The 13,164-nt window shown below is 38.1% G+C and overlaps 2 protein-coding genes across 2 annotated transcripts; both read right to left on the bottom strand.

Annotated features, from left to right (window-relative positions):
• Positions 1 to 1,562: 1,562 nt before the first annotated feature.
• On the bottom strand, positions 1,563 to 3,458 carry ostc (oligosaccharyltransferase complex subunit). Its single transcript, XM_072376498.1, has 4 exons — positions 3,240 to 3,458; positions 2,658 to 2,751; positions 2,362 to 2,559; positions 1,563 to 2,183 (listed from the first exon to the last, which is right to left on the bottom strand). The coding sequence occupies exons 1-4, from the start codon at positions 3,376 to 3,378 to the stop codon at positions 2,165 to 2,167; spliced, it is 450 nt and encodes a 149-aa protein (XP_072232599.1). The 5' UTR covers positions 3,379 to 3,458; the 3' UTR covers positions 1,563 to 2,164.
• A 738-nt stretch (positions 3,459 to 4,196) lies between these two features.
• On the bottom strand, positions 4,197 to 6,728 carry rpl34 (ribosomal protein L34). The gene is made up of 5 exons (XM_072376569.1): positions 6,705 to 6,728; positions 6,197 to 6,268; positions 6,009 to 6,108; positions 4,673 to 4,776; positions 4,197 to 4,319 (listed from the first exon to the last, which is right to left on the bottom strand). The coding sequence occupies exons 2-5, from the start codon at positions 6,259 to 6,261 to the stop codon at positions 4,235 to 4,237; spliced, it is 354 nt and encodes a 117-aa protein (XP_072232670.1). The 5' UTR covers positions 6,262 to 6,268; positions 6,705 to 6,728; the 3' UTR covers positions 4,197 to 4,234.
• Positions 6,729 to 13,164: the final 6,436 nt, after the last annotated feature.

The following is a 13,164-nucleotide window of genomic DNA, read 5'->3' as shown; positions in this document are numbered from 1 at the left end:
AAACACTGATCCTTTCCATAAGTTTAGCTGTGATTTCCAACAAGCATAGTTGCACGAACATACTTTTTTCTTTACATTTCCACAGTTCTAACAGCACATCAGTTCATTTTATTTTCATTAGTTAAGTTTCCTTAATACACTGCAACAGTATCATTTGGATTTTGGAATGACATGCCTTCATTATATTTGAAATAACTCGTTAAAAACCAGAACCTTCTTTGTCTTAGACCCATTTACCTTGTATATCTGCATCTTTGATGATTGGTGATTGGCCGAAAATCAGTTGGGGAAAATAATTCCAACTGCAGTCACAATGTATAAAGCAAACTCCAACACCATTAATCAGACCTGCAGTGTGCTAAATGGGCTGACGATTTTGCATATGGGAAATCTGTCATCAACTGAGTTTCTGTGACATTGTAAAGGACACTGTAATGTCAGCCACTTCTGACACTTTTTGCGCCAAACTACAGATACAATTTTGCTCAAGAACACAACAAGAAGCTTGATGAGCACTGAGAGCAAACTCTTTTGTCAGATTAACCCAAAGAATGCCAGATTTATTTGTTCACCTCAGATCAAATCCAGCATGTTGGGCTGAAATCTAGTCAGGACCATCACGGTAAATGAAGATGGAATGAGGGTTGGAGAGATCAATGTCCATGAATATATTAAAATACAGTCTGACAGGGTGACTCCTGATCTACAGAGGTGGAGCATATGAGCAAAGGTTGCAGTTGTTTCTAAGAAGTAACAGCTGCACCCTGGTCAGATATGTTGACAAACGTGAAGTAAATTAACACCAGTGATTTATCTAAAAGTACAGAAACACAACCCCTCCGGCGAAGAGCAGGTGAAAAACAATTCTCCAGATATTTGTGTCACAATGATATCCTCCAGGCTGTGGAGGATTGAGTCTGTTCTCAAAAACAAAGGTGGATACACAATGGGTTTTAGTCTTAGTGACAAAAAGCATGCTTTTTTTTATGTTCAATCTAGACTGTTTTAAATAGAAGTTGATACACTACTGTTCAGCTCAGAAATAAAGCAGTTACTATAGGTGATACATTTTAAATATCACTTAATTTATTGTATAGCATGCAACTAGGACCATAGACACACTGAAGCTTTTTATCCCTCATTGTTGATTTGTAGAAATTAATGTGCTCTTAAGCATTCGATCCGGAAATTGATTAAACCCATTGCTGTAAGATGGGAAATCACGTAACTATATGTGCGGTTATTTCCTTCTTCCTGGGGAATGTAAGTTAAAAAGTATTGTATTTAGCACTGAACCAAATAATGACTATCCAAAACAAGAGAGTAGATTTGAATTTGATGTCACTTTTGCAGAGTAGAAAACACCACAAATTATTCATTAATCATGTTTGGCGAAATGACAAGGAAACATTACGTAATAGAGAAATGCCGCCACCTTGTGGAAGGGAAGGGATGGGCCATAGAAATACCTGAATTTGTAGGTGTCATTCATAAATTGGTTGTTGATACAAACCGAGTATGGTCATGTAAAGATCATGGACAATATGTACAAAAGACAACAGTAAGAATGTGTGAAAACAAAGATTTATTTCACAACCTTGTACAAAAACGCCACTGTGACAGGTTCAAGGCTTTTTTTTTTTTTTAATTTCCATACAAAAACCGGCAACTTAAACATTATTCAGACAACCAAAACAGTGTTAATCCCATTCAAATCATTTGTGCCGAGTAACTTTATCTATTTTTATCCTTTGACAAATTTCATCCACTTCTTATTGGTCAGTACAAAGATGCATGACAGAACCGTTAATAGTCAGTACCACAACTGCACATGGGAACGTAGAGAGGAGGCATTTGTGCCGAATCAAATCATGCTAGAAGAGGTCTATTACTGACCCTCTGCTGCACAAATTTGCAGACACATTTAAAAAAAAAAAAGGGGGAATAAAGTAACAAAACACTGAAGAAATGTAACCAATGTGACTTTCAGAACACTCTGGCGTCATTTCTTGAGCATTGTCAGTACTTTAGGTTGATTTGGTGTGATGAGTCAATTTTATCCTCGACTGGTACTGGCTGTTACCAGTTCTGTTATGGATTTCAAATATATTTAATGTCTTCTGTCTCTTCCATTCAGTTTTCTTGCATTGTGCCGTCTGTAGTCTTAGCCCATGAGGTATCCTCTGAAAAGACAAGTAAAATTATCAAAGGCTGTGACACAACCTTTACAGTAATTTTACAGCTCAAAGTAGTAGAATTACAGATTATTAAATGCTACTAAGCGAGTGTGGCGAGACACAAACTGAAAACGACAATGCGGATCTTCAGCTATACTTTAGCAAATGATAAGCTTAGACTTACGGCAGCTTCATGCGCATGAACACTCTGGCCATGAAAAAGCTGAGGAGAACGCTGACAAACCCAATGAAGAGCAACAGGAAGCGGTTGAGTTTGGGAATGTTTGGTGCATTGGAGCGGTCCAGGATTATAAAGCCCAGCCCTCCCATTGTGAAGAGGAAACTGGAGGCCAGTCCTTCCATAATGTACTGCCCATTTACTCTGAAAAATAAATGTGTTCACTTTAGCTGCAAGTAGATTTTTATTTTTCACATTTTCGTTTTGTTGATAGGTTTACAGAAAGTTGACTTATGTCATACCTGTATGCCAAAAAGGCAACTGGCCGCTGGTGTCCATGCTCATCAGTCATTGATCCCACACTTGGTGGTTCTACGATAACATCATAGATGATACCTGTAGTTTGGGTAGAAAAAAAAAACTTGAGATGAGATCAGAATATTAACCAACTTTATTTACAAACTCAATTTAACTAGCAAAGTGCAGACACGACTGATTCTGCCAGACTCCTTTACAAAATGATGTCCTTACAAAGAGATAATTTAGAAAATGTGTTGCTGAAAACGTACAGAATAACAAGAAGTTCTTGAGATATCGATCTGCCCCAAATAAATGCTGATTATTAACTTATTTTCACATAAACGGAGCTTCACTCATTTTCTGCTTCATTTAGCTGGAAAGTTAGCCTGCATCTGCATTTGTCATTGATATTTAAAAGCCGATTTTTAAATGCAACCAAAGTCTTCAGAACCTTGAAATTAAAAAAGCAGAGACAAAAGCATCGTTATTACATGACATGTTCATAAAACATGCATCTAGCAAAGACAAGCAAGTAGTTTTGCCTTAACATTAGCTTAGCAGCATAGCATAGCATCTCCCTTTACCTCCTGTGATGAGAAAGTAGGACACGATAACGACTGCATATACAGTCATAGCCGACGGCATGTGCAGCCATGACGGTTTCTTCAGTTTTATATTCGGACATTCGAGCACAGCAAACGGAATACCGTATAAAGTCTCCATGATGATTGTAAAAATGTACTTTGCTACAGGAGAGATGCAGCTGCTTCCGCTGGCTCAGCTGCGTCTGCGCATTGACTTTGTTGACGTGTCCCGGAAGTACTATTTACACATTAAATTTTTTTCTTGTAGTTTCCGTAATACTAACACTATCTGGATGTAATAACATTTTCTTTACGATAATTACGAAGTTAAATAAAACTAGTTGTTAAATAAATATATATATAGTAGACTGTCCAAAACATGATGTATGTCATCACGTAAAGTTAGTGCTAAGGAAGTCATGCGTAGATTTCTTTTTTTTTTTTTAACAAAGTATATATATATATATATATATATATATATATATATACATACACTAAACTAAATTAATAATCTGTAAATAAGATATTAGCTGGACGTAGTAATGTTAGTAAAAAAAACAACTTGAATGATCCATCTCTATCGATTACATTTTATACAAGACCCTGATTTACACTTGCTTCCTTATTGTCACTGACATCTTTACCCCATCTCACAGAATTATTGTAATTAATCTTTTTTGTTCCTATCAGAACAGTTAAAAAGTAACAATACAAAATTAGAGGTTAAAATACTGTTACACTGAACACATTTCTGAAGGTAATCACTTTGGACTGAAAATAGACCTTTTACACAACTGTTTCCTTGAGCTTTAATTGTGGATGAGAGGATTTGGCTTGAAGTTAAACTTAACTGTAAAAATGTATAATGGCAGTTCTCGTCTAAATAAAAATAAAAGTAAGGAACAAAAATAAAACTATTCCATCGTTACAGATTAAACACACCACAACAGGAAACTAATTTGTCATTTTTTATTGTGGCAATACAAATACACATTTCACTTCAGCTTCTGGCTCTGTGCCTGTGCCTTGAGCACCTTGACCACAATCTTCTGCTCCTCAATCAAGAAAGCACGCTTGATCCTGAAAATAAAGCAAAAAGAGAAGTTTTAGATAACGTACCAAGACATTCAAAACTTGCATTTTATTTTCTGTCCTTTCCAGTATTTTCAACTTGAAAATGTACAATGAATTGACATCTACATATGAGACATTTTAAGATCAGTGGCTGCAAAAAGTGCAAAATGTGTCGCTTTTGGACACAAATTAATTGTCGTCAGCTCAAAATTACACCAATACAAAAAACAAATAAATGTTCTTAACATTTCATTCCAGCCAAAGGACTGCCACAAATGTGACACAAACGTAGGAGCTTAGACAATAAGGCATCGCACCAGATTGTCGGCAACGAAAGCAACAGGAAAGGCCTCTCTCACCTGTCACGCACACACTTGGCGCACATGGATCCTCCGTAGGCCCTGCTTACGTGCTTCTTGGTCTTGGAGAGCCTCATCAGAACCTGAGGTCTAACAGCGCGAATCTGCAACACAAACAAATATAATCAACAATGAGAAAAGGCCAAACATCATCACAGCAGCACTGACTTGGAGAAACGCCACAAACCCACAACCCTTGCATGTTCTCAACTCTCCACTAATGACCAACTTCTCACTCATTGGCTAAATTAAATAAAGGGCAACTAATTTGTTAAAACTATTCTACCTCTGCTTTTTAGTCTGAGTCCAGTAGATTAAAGAGTTGTAATCATAGTGGCAAAGTTTTAAAGATTAGTGTCCAAACACACACTCGTCACTCTGTGCAACTCTGCACAATGTTTTGAGCTTATATACTTTCTCTCCAGTGTTCCAATAGATGTGAAGACTGTGCATTTAAGTAAGAGAAGATGGTGATTCACATATTAGGGTAGAAGAACCCACTGATGAACCTTAATCAAGGTGCAAAATGCTCTTGAAATGTTGTGGGGTTATACAACTAGTTAAGTAAACTCTCAAAAGCCTACCTGATCTGAATCAAAGAACCAAATTCAGTATCAAACAGCTGAAACATTCAACATGTTGCGTTGAGAGCAAATGTGTTTTAGAACCAAGGAGACCTGCTACTGTAGTTTGGAAACATTTTCCCCAGTCTTGTTAGCTGCTGTTGTTCTTTAACAAATTACTTCAGGTGCTCAGCAATCTTTGCATTTATCTTTTCCATTATATGTACACAACCATACTGAAGCATGGGATTTTGCAACATCTTCCTGCGATTTGCAAAGCTGTAGAATAAATTGCTCCGACATGCTAGATTGTGGAAGTTAAATAAATGACGTGCACTTACTCAACCCTACGTTCACTGATCACTCAAAAGGCTTTGCAGTAAAAGCCTAAATCAATAATGCGGCGACAAATTTTCATAAATATACAAAGTTTGTCATGGATTTAGCTTGTGTCGTAATAAACTGTGTGGCCTCTCTCCTCTTCAGACTCATTGTAATTTCTAAATATCGTTTCCAACTTTTTTTTAATGTAGTTTCCAAAAGCATCAAGTATCCCTTCTTGGGAGAGACATGGGCTGCAGATACTGTTATAACACTTTCAACTTAATAGCAATTTTGACTCGTCTTGCTGTTGAGCTGTTAGTATTATGAGACAAGTATTGAGATGTTAGTATTAAACAAGACTAGGACCATGTAAACAAACACTAAATGCAAGGATTGACCTGTCACATAAAACATCCCGGGGAAAGCCAAAAGGCCTCTCCGTTACTTACTCCACGCAGTCTTCCTGGGCAGATGCCACATGCTGACTTGGGGGCTTTGCCAACCTTCTTGGTGTACAGGTACACTATTCTGTTACCAGGTGTTCGGGACCTGCGGGATTGTGAGGAGTGAGTTATAACATTGAGTTACACACTGGCTTTTAATGTATGAAACAGAAGTGTGTATAAAGCTCACTTACAGTCTGGTCTTGTTGGAGGCGGTGTTGTAGGACAACCTACGGCGGTAAGTCAGGCGTTGCACCATCTTGAAGCTGCAAATACACAAATTTAAATGTTATTAGTAAGCTGTCGCTAGCATGCTAAACCTGCTAACACAGCTACAGCTCAACAAGTCAATGTGACAATTATACTATGTTTTGTCATCACAATACGAAATCATAAGCCCGTAAGTATCCTTGTGTAAAGTCTCCCTCTTTTCAGCAATAATTCTGAGGCTATTCTTGGCTACCATCACTCCGCCACCCTCTTATTTGGTACAGTCCAGAGCGGCCTTTTCATGACTCTGAAGAGGCAGCTAAATGTAACCACTCAAAACTCACTAATTTGTAAAATGATCACATCATTTCATACAGCTACTCATCACGTGTAGGACTTATGTGTCAAATATGCCAGATTAGTTTTTAAAACATAGGATTACAAACGATAATAGATTCGTTACAACGCAGAAGAAAGCAGGGACCGCCATACCTGCTTTCGCCGTAACCGGAAGAGGAAGGACTTAGGCGGATGTTAGAGGTTAAACATCCTCCTGCGGGTACTTCATACCGACTCTGTCCCCTGCTGGTGAAACTGTGTTACTACATGGAACTTCCATTGGATCTAATTTTAAACTGTAAATATTTGTATATAAATACTGCCTAATTGAATACTTTCTATGTAATTCCCTTAAATTCTAATTAAAATACACAAAATTTATTTGTAACAACTATTTTTCAGGACAGGCGACCTCTCCAAGGTGCGTACCACGCCTCTCACCTAATGAAAGGCTCCAGCCACCCCGAGATGCTGAGTTGGATTAAGCAGGTTTAGAAAATGAACAGATGAATGGACAACTGCTTTTCAGCATTGTCATATTATTTTTAATATATCAAGGCCCAATTACACAAAATTAACTGATTTCCAAAATATTTTGTGGAGTTGCGCCCATGAGTGTTGCTGACTGGGGTCGGGTGTGCCAAATTAACTTGGTTGGCAGAAACAAAATGGCCTGAAGAGAGGGAACAGATTTGGAAAGGACTGGGTTATCTTTGCTTTATCAGTTTTGTTTATTGTTTTGATGGCTTGCTGAAATGGTCTGGATGCAGTGTGCAGTGGCAATAGTAATAGTAAGTAAAATTGTTTTTTGAACAGAATGTTTTTAATCAGAGCCACGATTGTGAACACAACATTTACTAGTCGTGAATGGCTCTTGTCACAGTCTTTATATATTGGATGATTTGTCTTTTGGGAAAAGCTGGTTGTGGGTTGAGAGGATCTCCTTGATAACGTAAATGTGATGTCAAACATGAAAAATTAGCCAGACTAGCTTCTTCTTTTGGTACATCTCAGTGGTTGCTCCCTTCTTCAGTCAAGTAAGAAGTTTTTCACCAGTTAAACCTGACAATACATCTTACAGGAAACACTATTTATGCCCTTTAAACCACATAAAAATACACACAAAAGCTTACCATGTCTGATAGATACATATTTCATACAATATGAAATAATTACAACAGGTAACCACAAGTACATACGTAACACACCCTAAAACCAATAACTCTTGCAGGCTGCTTAGATGTGTGCACTCAAATTCTCAAAGTGTCTAAGTCACTCAGAAGTTTTCACTTTTCACAGTACAGTAGGCTGAGTCAAAGAAGACACAGTAAATGTGTGACACTATTCTGATTCGTTTCACCTTTGCTTTCTCCATTTGACACACCAAATTGTTTCTCATGAAAAAATCCTTGAAAGTGAGCTCATGCTTGAGCCATCCATTGTCACAGACAGAGAGCAGTAACCTTCCTTTACTACATACTTTTCATGAAGGGACAAATCAAAATGTCAAAGTGAGAAGGACCGCATTTCTGTTGCAGCATGAAGACAACACACTGTCCAGTAGGGGGCAGTAAATACCTAATAGATGGCGCCATTATTGAAGAACATGCATATCCATGAAAATGTATTGACTGTTCTTTATAATTAACTTTTGTGCTTAATAGTGCAGCTGTTTGTGGGCACAGATGCATACATAGTAAATAATGGTAAATAAAGAACAAGAGATATATATATTTTTAATTAAGTCTTTTTTTTTGTACCCACTAAGGTTCCATATGTTAAATGATAGTAACTATATTGATGTATATAAGAGAACGGGTATATTTAGCCCCAAGTGGGGAAAGAAGAAATGTACAATGTATAAATCTGAGGAGACATTTTGAGCCTTTTCTGATTGTACAACAATAAGTTTATCTATCAATGTATTGAGATGATACAGGCTCTATTATTATTACAACGACATAGTTTACTTTAATCTTTCAACAATATTCCATTAGATAATTCTTATATGTGGAAAGAAAAAAATCTCTCCCTCAAAATTTGTAGAAAATTTCAACCACAAACTGGTTACTAAAAGGTGTGCCGCACACATAGTCTCTGTCATTCCTCAGTTTTTGCATCTTTAAGTCTTCTCCTCGCCTCCCCGCTTTGCGTCCCAGGCCCTCCTCCCTGAAATGCCAGCAGAAGAGACAAGTCGATGACATGAGGAGAGAAGGGTCAAGGCATCAGGCGGTAAACAAAAAGAGAGATCTTTGCTTCAGAAAAGTCATTCTGATCTGATGGCAAGTGAATATGACATATGGCACAGCTGTGTCATGTGTTTGTCCCTCTGTTAGCGTGTGCTGGTGCACCTTATGAGCTTTGTCAAATAAGCATTAGCAGCGGGGAACTTGCTTTGAATGCAGTTTACAGTGAAGGGTTCAAATGTCTTGACTGTTGAGGTGACTTCCACAAACAGTACACCTTGACATTCTCAATAAGATCAATTTACAGGTCATAGTCAGGAGAACAGCGAGATAGAGAGAGAATATAGAAAGATGAGAAGAGACTTGCACATTTAGAGACTGGAAAAATAACTCAATATAGTTTCCTATCAAAGGGGTGCTCAATCCCAAACATACATTTGACACACTGTGCCAACAGATGGAGAGCTCGGCTTTCTTTTACAGGAGGAACACAAGGCTCTGAACAGTGTGTTGGCATATGTTTTAATGGACATGAAACTGTATACTTTAATGCTTAACTTAATCAGAACAGCTAATGGACCTGCCTTGGCTTTGACACAAACAACTTAATTATTTTTACACTATTGATCACAACACAGAGAATCGAGTGTCTCGACTGTCTCAACTGTACATGAGAACTGCAAACTAAGCTCATTGTGGAAAAGTCCTTTATATTAAGTTCCACAAATAACCAGTAATATCTGCTCTTTTTTTATTTTTACCAAGATAATTGTGTAAACATGTTGCAGGAATACACACAAACACATCTCACACTATCCTTTTAAACTTTTTCTAGCTGTTGACCTCTCAAGGTTGAAGCATGTGCTACACGATCTGTTAAGAGACAGATTTGATTAAGTCCAGATGTGAGGTGACCTGGGATTAACCCATTCTTCATGAGAATCAAGGTCTTTCCGAAGAGTGCTGACACACAAACCAACATAATTAGTAACATCTGCAGCCCTTCTTAATTTCACCGGAAGTAATTATCCTACAAGGTCACATCTCAAAGTTAATTTAATATGTAAATCCAAGAAAATATCAATAGATCCATGATGGTTACATAATCTGAAAGGACTTTCTGCTTTACATTTTGCCCCTGATACACACATCCATTCTTCTATCATCAGTCCCTGCTCGTCAAAGATGCAGCATATCACCTAAAGTGCACTTGATTACGCAAGCCTCTCCGGCCCGTCCACTCTCCACATCTCCTTGGGCCTTCTGTGTAATCTGCTGAGATTTAAACCTGCTGCTCCTGTTTAATAAATCCACCACGATTAAAATAGGATTACAGCTCTGCTTTCGCCTTCCCAATATCATCATCGCATGAAACGTTTTTTTTTTCAGTTGTTTTGGTTTTTGCCCAAGCTCATTTCCTCCTCCTTGTCTAAACCCAACATACAGGAATGATTTTCAACCTCTTCCCCCCTCTTCCCCTGAAAACTCATCGCTGCAGCCCAGAAGGTCAGTCCATCTGTAAGGCTTTTGACATAAGGATTAACTTTATAATGCAGCACACATCTTGTATCAATGCCATGTCTTGTCATATCAGACTTCTCAGTGACGGATAACAACAAGAAAATAAGCTGTCGTGTCAGGTTATTTGCTGTAAACTTTGAAACATACTAAATAAACCATGGAGTGCAATAATTCAATGCTCATGGGCCTAAAACCATGAAATATTCAACTCCAAGTATGGCTACCAAAGGTCATAAGGACACTCTGCACATGCTGTCCCTCCTGCTTTTTGTCATGTAAAATGAGGAATGGAGAGCACAAATCAATGCGCCTCTTGTCCTGTTTGTACCATTTGTCCCTATAGCAACATCCAGCATTGCTTAATACAGTAACATCAACAAAGATTGATTCGATCTGATGCACAGAGATTTGTTCAAGACAGAATATTTGACGCAAATGCAGAATCTAGCTCAACAGCATCTCACCGATGAATTGATGAATATCTGTATGTGCCTGTCTTTCTGTTTCACAACTCTCAACAGATATTGCTGGGGACCTGAGTGAGTGCTGTGTCAGGGTTTAAGGACGTTTGGATGAGGGTCGGTATCGTTTGTGGGTCCTCTCCAGGTTTGTGGGTAAGTGCCGAGACTGTTCAGAAATAAGCAGAAGAATTGTTTCTCATATCATATATGTTGATTTTCTGACAAACACGCCCCAGCAGCAGGTCCTGGGTCTAATAATTCCAATGGGTGAAGTGAACACTGATTCAGATCAATTCTTTCGATCCACAGTGTCTGAGGGAAATGCTCGACCTCTTTTTTTTTTTTTTTTCCCTGAGCCACACATTTTCTGAAGATTCTCATACTAAATAGTTATGTTTTTAGACTAGCAAATCAGGAGAAAATGTATCTTGTGAGAAATATATATGACTGTTATTGATACATGTGGATTTCAACAGTTACTCATCTGCATACTTACCTTAACCAATAAAATCCAAAAATATACATTAACTGTTTTTTTTTTCTCCATCCACACAATGCTTAGGTAACCAGACGTCAGTGTCCTATCTTGTTTGTGTTTAGAGGAGTATGGTAAGGGCAGTTTCCCCCATGGCAGTGTAGATAATCTGTGACCTTACACATGATGTCATAGTTCAGCCTTGAGCTTGAATTCACAGATTCAGACATCATGCCACTAACGGCAGTCCATTGCAATAGTACAGTCAAATGTGAAATGATAAATTTAAGTGTTTTCTATTTAATGATTTTCTCTGAGCTCAAAAGACACTCAATGATTATTATATGAGATCTAAGTTCACGCTGGAGCACACTCAAACTGGTCATGGCTGAACGACATGACTGTATTCTCTCAACAATAAACGGGTTCAAAGTACTGAAATTTGTGGAAAAAAGTAGCTTATGTGTTTTTAAATGGTGAAGAAGGTTATATGTGTATATGTATACACCATAGAAGATTATAACAATGTGGTGAAGCTGTAAGGGTGGTAAGGTTTGTCACTCAGTGCTTCACCTATATTCACCCCAACATCACTAATGCATTACAATGAAATTTTTCTCAGGCCTTCAAGATCCTTGAGGAAATAATTCAAATGAATTGACATTCGCATGGGAAAAAGAGAATGACAGATTGACGTGTGGTCAAGTATCTCCAAATCTAACAACACACTTTGCTCTGTTAACTGTAGCAACGCAAACACACTCAAACATCAGAGTGTGAGCACGGTCATTGTGAGCTGTTAGCGTCCTAATGTTACCTCAAAGAAAATTTGCAGCTACGCTTTACAGAAACACAGAAATGCACAAATTCACAAAATACAACAATTTATTAAACACTTTGTAGCTTACAGAGAAGACAACATTCCAAATCCGATCTAACAAGGGGGATCTCTGAGTCATATGTTAACATACACCAGTTAGAGGATTTTTTTTTTAACAAAGTGTCGGTATAACTAATCAGCTCAGCTTTCAGTGATCAGACCTACATGTGAATCTCCCCCCAGCATCCTTTTTCAGACACAGTAGTCTCTCACTTTATCTTTGAACAGTCTTTCTTTTTTGTAATAATCTCACAGTATACCATCAGTCTCGTTAAATACATTTATTCAGCCATTTTCAGAGGCTCATTTATTCATGATATACTGTTTCTAAATTCTCATTTTGTTTAGCTAATTGCATTTTCCTAAGTAGCAGGTGGTCGGTCCAGGGCTCTTTATATGGATATTATGTATCTATGACAAAGTTATACTAATGACTGCGAACTTAAATAATGTTTGATAGAGCTTATTTGTTACAGAGCTTCAGTCAGTTGTACTTCCCCCTTTACCAGAAAAAGACTTGCTTGGTTATTATCGCTCTATTTACCCCCCACTGCCTCTGCCTCATTGCTGACAAATCCATACAACTATGTGGAACACAAAGGCTTGGATTTAGCTGCCGGGCCAAAGTGAGGGTGGGCCGAGTGGGGGGCAGGGCCAGCATGGAAATTTCTGTTGTTTTTGCCACAGCACAGATTTCAGACAAATCAAAACAACTGCCAACATCACCCCTCCAAATCCCCTTCCTCCTCTACCACAAGCCACATGACCTGTGACCAGTCATCACTTTTCTGCTGGAAATGCAGCCAGATCAGGAGCAGTCGGTTACATGGTGTAGAAGAGAGGCTTGCGTGTGCACTGTGGAACCTTTGTTCAAAAAGAGCTGACAGCTTGTATGCGATCTCATTTGATAGGCAAAAAAATTGACAGATTTATTTTGAAGAGCTGGGTCACCAGCTCAGGGTGTGCTTTAGGAAAATGATGTGTACTTATCAGACAGGCTCGTACAGCTAGACATGTAATTTAAAATGATGGACCGGCATTTTTGACAGCAATCTTTTTGTGTCATTGGGGGGCAATTTAAACTGACCTT

The sequence above is a fragment of the Leuresthes tenuis genome, unplaced genomic scaffold (genome assembly GCF_036924035.1).
Source record: "Leuresthes tenuis unplaced genomic scaffold, fLeuTen1.0.hap1 SCAF_22, whole genome shotgun sequence".
In the NCBI taxonomy this organism is placed as follows: Eukaryota; Metazoa; Chordata; class Actinopteri; order Atheriniformes; family Atherinopsidae; genus Leuresthes; species Leuresthes tenuis.
This window is presented reverse-complemented; position numbering and strand designations above follow the sequence as displayed.

Excerpts from the sequence above, each read along its gene's own strand:
- ostc (XM_072376498.1), bottom strand. The coding sequence starts at position 3,378 with ATGGAGACTTTATACGGTATTCCGTTTGCTGTGCTCGAATGTCCGAAT. Across the intron at positions 2,752-3,239 it reads CTACTTTCTCATCACAGGAG|GTATCATCTATGATGTTATC; the intron begins GTAAAGGGAGAT and ends CCCAAACTACAG. Across the intron at positions 2,560-2,657 it reads GTTGCCTTTTTGGCATACAG|AGTAAATGGGCAGTACATTA; the intron begins GTATGACATAAG and ends TTTATTTTTCAG.
- rpl34 (XM_072376569.1), bottom strand. The coding sequence starts at position 6,261 with ATGGTGCAACGCCTGACTTACCGCCGTAGGTTGTCCTACAACACCGCC. Across the intron at positions 6,109-6,196 it reads GCCTCCAACAAGACCAGACT|GTCCCGAACACCTGGTAACA; the intron begins GTAAGTGAGCTT and ends ACAATCCCGCAG. Across the intron at positions 4,777-6,008 it reads GCCCAGGAAGACTGCGTGGA|ATTCGCGCTGTTAGACCTCA; the intron begins GTAAGTAACGGA and ends TTTGTGTTGCAG.